This window comes from Sinocyclocheilus anshuiensis, unplaced genomic scaffold (genome assembly GCF_001515605.1).
Source record: "Sinocyclocheilus anshuiensis isolate Anshui unplaced genomic scaffold, SAMN03320099.WGS_v1.1 scaffold101, whole genome shotgun sequence".
NCBI classification, from domain to species: domain Eukaryota; kingdom Metazoa; phylum Chordata; class Actinopteri; order Cypriniformes; family Cyprinidae; genus Sinocyclocheilus; species Sinocyclocheilus anshuiensis.
Window position 1 is genome coordinate 1,269,589 of NW_015540892.1, and position 4,725 is coordinate 1,274,313.

Here is a 4,725-nt window from a genome sequence, read left to right on the forward strand (position 1 = left end):
ATGTCATACCAATACCAGGACAGTTTTATCATCCTGACTTTTCACTGACTTAATATCTGATTGACTTATATATTTAACAAAATAATTTAAATATATTCTCTTCATAAAAAATGTATCCAAGTCATTGTATGTATGAATTGCATTTTTCCTCAATAAATTAATAGATGGGACAAAAACAATGCATCTTTGACCCACCTATGAAGTTTTAAATTAAACTGTAACCCTGCTTAAAACTGTGTATCCATGATTTTTGTGTATGACTTACCGACACTCAAGAAACCACTGGCGTATTTGTTCTTGCAGGCTCTCTTTAATATCTGGCCCATCGACAGACCGCACCGACTCTTTGATGTTGACCAGTGCCCTCTCGTACTCAGCCTCATGCTCCTCCTGCACACAATGCCTCCTGCTTTCCACCTGCTGGGCATGCAGTTGGGCAGGGCTGGGTGTTGTTTGCTGGGCTGGTATCTGGAAACAGGGCACCAGGAGACAAGAGATGGAAAAACTGACGACAAAGGGTACAAAAAGTTCAGAATGTGGTTTGATCAAAAATAGCAGAAGATATGTACAAAACAACAAATTCATGAAAAGACTTGCTTTTCACAAACAGTAAACTGGCAGAGCATCCTGGTGTTTACCATTCCCAAAAATATCATCTCCTCTAGACACTCCTTGTTGACCCTTCTCCTGTCCCGATACCCCCGCCAAACCTAGAAGACAGAGCGAAAAACACATCATAATAGCAGGAAGGACAGAAAACTGAGGTTGAGGACACATACCAGAAATGATACTATCATAGTCACTTTGACATCAAGTACATTCTTTGACTCTTGTGTTATCTGGTGAGAAACAATCTACCGTCTTCTTGCATTCAAGGATTTTTGGATGAGAGGAATGTACTAACAGCAACCGAAATTCTGATCTGACAAACTGATTTTTATCATTCAGGTTGCCATTGAGGATGTGGGGAGGTTCGTATTTAGATAACCTCAACAACCAAGGCAAATCAATCTCAAGACTCAGCTTACAGTTCAGAAATGCAGGCAAGGATTATTCTTGTATTTTTTAATAAATCCTCCTTTTTAGTTTGAACGACAATGATGCTAAAACAGCAATAGCCAACTGAAGTGAGAGGATTATGTTTCCAGGGTTTCACAGCACAGAAATCTGCTTTGCTGTGAGCTACAGAATGAGAGCGAATGGAGGATTAGACCTTGTGAAAACAGCCTCGCAGTGTGAGAGCCCCAAATCTCTGTTTATCACCTCCTGTAATCGCATTCACTACACGGCACAACATGCTTGTTGTATGAGCTATTTGAAAGTGAATTACCCATGAGCTACCCACGAGGACCTTCGTCTATGCTCTTCTGTACGTTTTCACTCAGCAATGTCAGTTTCACACCTGCACTGCAAAAATCCAAAATCATATCTGCTATCTCTTTCAGGCTACATCTATGTCTGGGTTCAACAACCGTAGCGAACACTCACTCAAAAAGACGTCAGGATACATGAGCTCAGATTTCATGATTAGAATGGCACTAAAAAAACAACACCTAAAATCCAGGAATGCTTTCCTTTTCCCATCTCTCAGCACTACAATGCTAATCTCCCTTCTGCTGCCAAAGGGCCTACAAGCACATTATTCCCACAGATGAGTTGGACATATATCTTTTATGCATGGATGGGATCGCATGTCATTCATAGTCCTTTGTTGAGCGGACTTCATGTCAAATGTGACAACTGATGACTGTGATAGGAGATGGTCTGACCTCTACAGCATCTGAGTTCATGCACAGGTAGGGCAGCAGGCATTACCTCGCTTGTGTATGATGCTAGATCATCAACTTCAGTTTAAATAATGATATATTTATTGATGCAATGTTATGATGTGTTTATCATCTTCAGGGCCATAACAGTTTTTTTTTTACTTTCTAAATAGCCAATTGCATACTCTGATGACGCTGAATGTGTACTCATAACATTCATTCATGAATACCTGTGAGACCTGTGAGAAATGTTTACCAACCAATAAATAAATAAATAAGGTTAAAAATTCAGGGTGACACGATGCACTCATATTTTTAAGTTCTCCTAATGATTGTCTTAATTGCCCTAAGTAACGCTACGTTGCTACGTTGTTTAGTCAATGTGAAAATGTGAAAATAACTACAAATGTCTTGTTCAGCAAGCTTCCAGTTAGTAACACAATAACCAAAAATAGATAACCAAATATAGAGTTTTATAGAACATTTCACATGTAAAGTGAACTATGCTATCTTTGTTTCTGAAAGAGCAATCACAATACAGAGCAAAGATATTTGGAATAGAATTTTAAATGATTGTAAATAGACCTCAACACTTCACACACAAAATCTCAAGAATGGTGACAAATGTAAAAATATGAACCTTTAACCTCACAAAACTAACAGTAATGACAAAACAACAAAAGAAAAAAAGAGAAAGTTATAAAGTCTGCAACACAAAAGATATTTTGAAGAATGCTTCAACTGTTTTTCCTAAACGTTCAAGCTCGCAAAATGGCCATGAAGCATAAAATGAATCCATACAACTTGACTGGTATACTCCATGTCTTCTAGTTTGTGTCACCATATTTGAATTAGTGAACGCCTACAAATGTTCAATGAAATTAACTTGATTTGAGAGTGAATAAAGACTTAAATTTAACCTGTTCATCATACAAACTAATTGTTTTGCTTAAAAATTCTTGGAACATACGAGTGAAGACAGATTAATTGCATGTCCAATTAAGAGCTTCAAAGTTCTTGAAAGCCATACAATTTTTGGAATGACATGAGGGTGAGTAAATAATAAAAGACAAAACATTTTTAGGTGAGCTATTCCTTTATATAGTAATATTTAAGTTCACTGCATAAAAGTTTTGTTGATCATTTATTTGTTTTGGCAATTTCAAATCCATCTATGCAATGCATTAGTAATTTAGCTGGACTAGAAAGTTTTTGTTGAAAATCAAGTGATGCCTGATACCTTCTGAATGCAGGTGGCTGCCTGGTTAGCGTCCAGCATGCTAGAGTTACCCTGAAGTCTTCTTTGTTCCTCCTGCCGAATTGTCTTCATGAAGTGAGCTCTCAGTCTTCCCTGCCGAGCTCGCTCACTGACCTGCAGCAGCCACACAGCCCGCTCCACAGACATGGACTGAACTGGCCCCTGCTTAACCAGAAACCAGAACCACACACCTCCAGTATTTGGCACAGCTATTATTATTTGACTTGCATTACATGTAGAGCTTTTATATCTCATTGACTGTGACACACTCACAGTTTTAGTATCCTGACGTCCTCCTTTCGCCAAAATATGGGCCAACATCTTTTCTCTCTCTTTTAGTGCCCTCATCTTCTCCCTCACAAAATAGCGTGGAATAGGTACCTCAAGATCCTCCTAAAAAAGATTCAAAATTCAAATTATTTTCAGCTATTACAGCCCTGAATAGAGACGGTTATATGTAAAACCTGTGCACTAGTGACCCCAATTAGCATCCACTAAATTCAGAGAAAAACAAGAGGCTTAGCTCACTAAAATCCACTTTGACATTGAGCGGCTAAATCCTCCATAAACCCAAATCTCCTAAATTCCCTACAGGCCCTCTGCTCTGAATCTACAACCACAAGAGACCAAAACATTCCCAGCATTCTGTACATGCAACAGTATATTTTGTTATCTCACTCACAGGTGTCATTTTGAAATCCTGCAATATGTCATCAAAGTAGTGAAACTCTGAGTACTCCAGCTCCACCATCTCATTCTTCAGCTCTACAAGTCGTCCCATCACCCCCTCAAGAACCTGGTGCACAACACGCCGCTTTTGGGGGTGAACAATCTGATCATAAACCTCCTCCAGGGCACGGAATATCTTCAGGTAGCGCAGGTAGAAAGTTGCCAGCGTCTGAAAGACCTGAAGACGGTCCTTTTGAGGATGGAGCTGCATTGTGGGATATTCATCCTCCAAAAGGTCCTCCAAAGCTCCCTGAGCAGCATCCCACATTTGCCCATATGAACTGGGTAGAGGAAAGGGATTGTATTTATGATAACAGTCCTGTAAATTGTATATTTTACTTCTACTGTCAGTTTATTTAGAAGTGTATGGATAAAACAATGATTACATTTTCACATGAAAAGTGGTTTAGTGTATTTATTATGCATGCCAATTTATGTAAGATTTTCCATATTTAAAAACTCAATGGCCTTCCACAGCAATCTCTCTTTGAAATGGAATCAGCAGAGACATGTAAATCTGCAGTAGTACTTGTTAACAGGCCTAATTACACCTGTTGAGAGCACCTGCCCTCTGGGAAAGTTTTTAGACCCTCAGGCCAAAATTAGCACCGCCTATGTCTGACTGTGCAACCTAAATGTGGGAAACCACAGAACGCACATTGAATTCACCATAAGTCAGCATATTAAGCCACATAATGGAAGAAATCCCCTGACAAACATTATTTCTCCATTCCTCGTTTTCTAAAGTTGAATACACATGAATTCCACAGATGTCCTCTGACCTCTTTGACTCCCTTGCGTGTGGGTGCTTCTTTTGTGATTGTTGAAAGAGTTCATAGCGAGGGTGAAACCACCTTCTTTTCTTATTCTGATGGGCCCATACAGTATTGTTCCCCTCTGGGCATTAGCACTGCCAAGAGCTACTCAAATTGTAGAGATGGCAAAATCAAAGGAGGGGACGGGATAGTTAGA

At 39.3% G+C, this 4,725-nt stretch overlaps 1 protein-coding gene across 1 annotated transcript in view; it reads right to left on the reverse strand.

Moving 5' to 3' along the window:
• Positions 1-4,725, reverse strand: part of drc11 (dynein regulatory complex subunit 11) — a 34,728-nt gene that overhangs the window by 28,116 nt on the left and 1,887 nt on the right. Inside the window, exons 2-6 of the mRNA XM_016486715.1 lie at positions 3,707-4,034; positions 3,298-3,417; positions 3,007-3,186; positions 639-710; positions 266-468 (exon numbers count right to left, since the gene is read on the reverse strand). Coding sequence (XP_016342201.1) covers positions 266-468; positions 639-710; positions 3,007-3,186; positions 3,298-3,417; positions 3,707-4,034 — 903 coding nt within the window. The remainder of the gene's footprint in view (positions 1-265; positions 469-638; positions 711-3,006; positions 3,187-3,297; positions 3,418-3,706; positions 4,035-4,725) is intronic.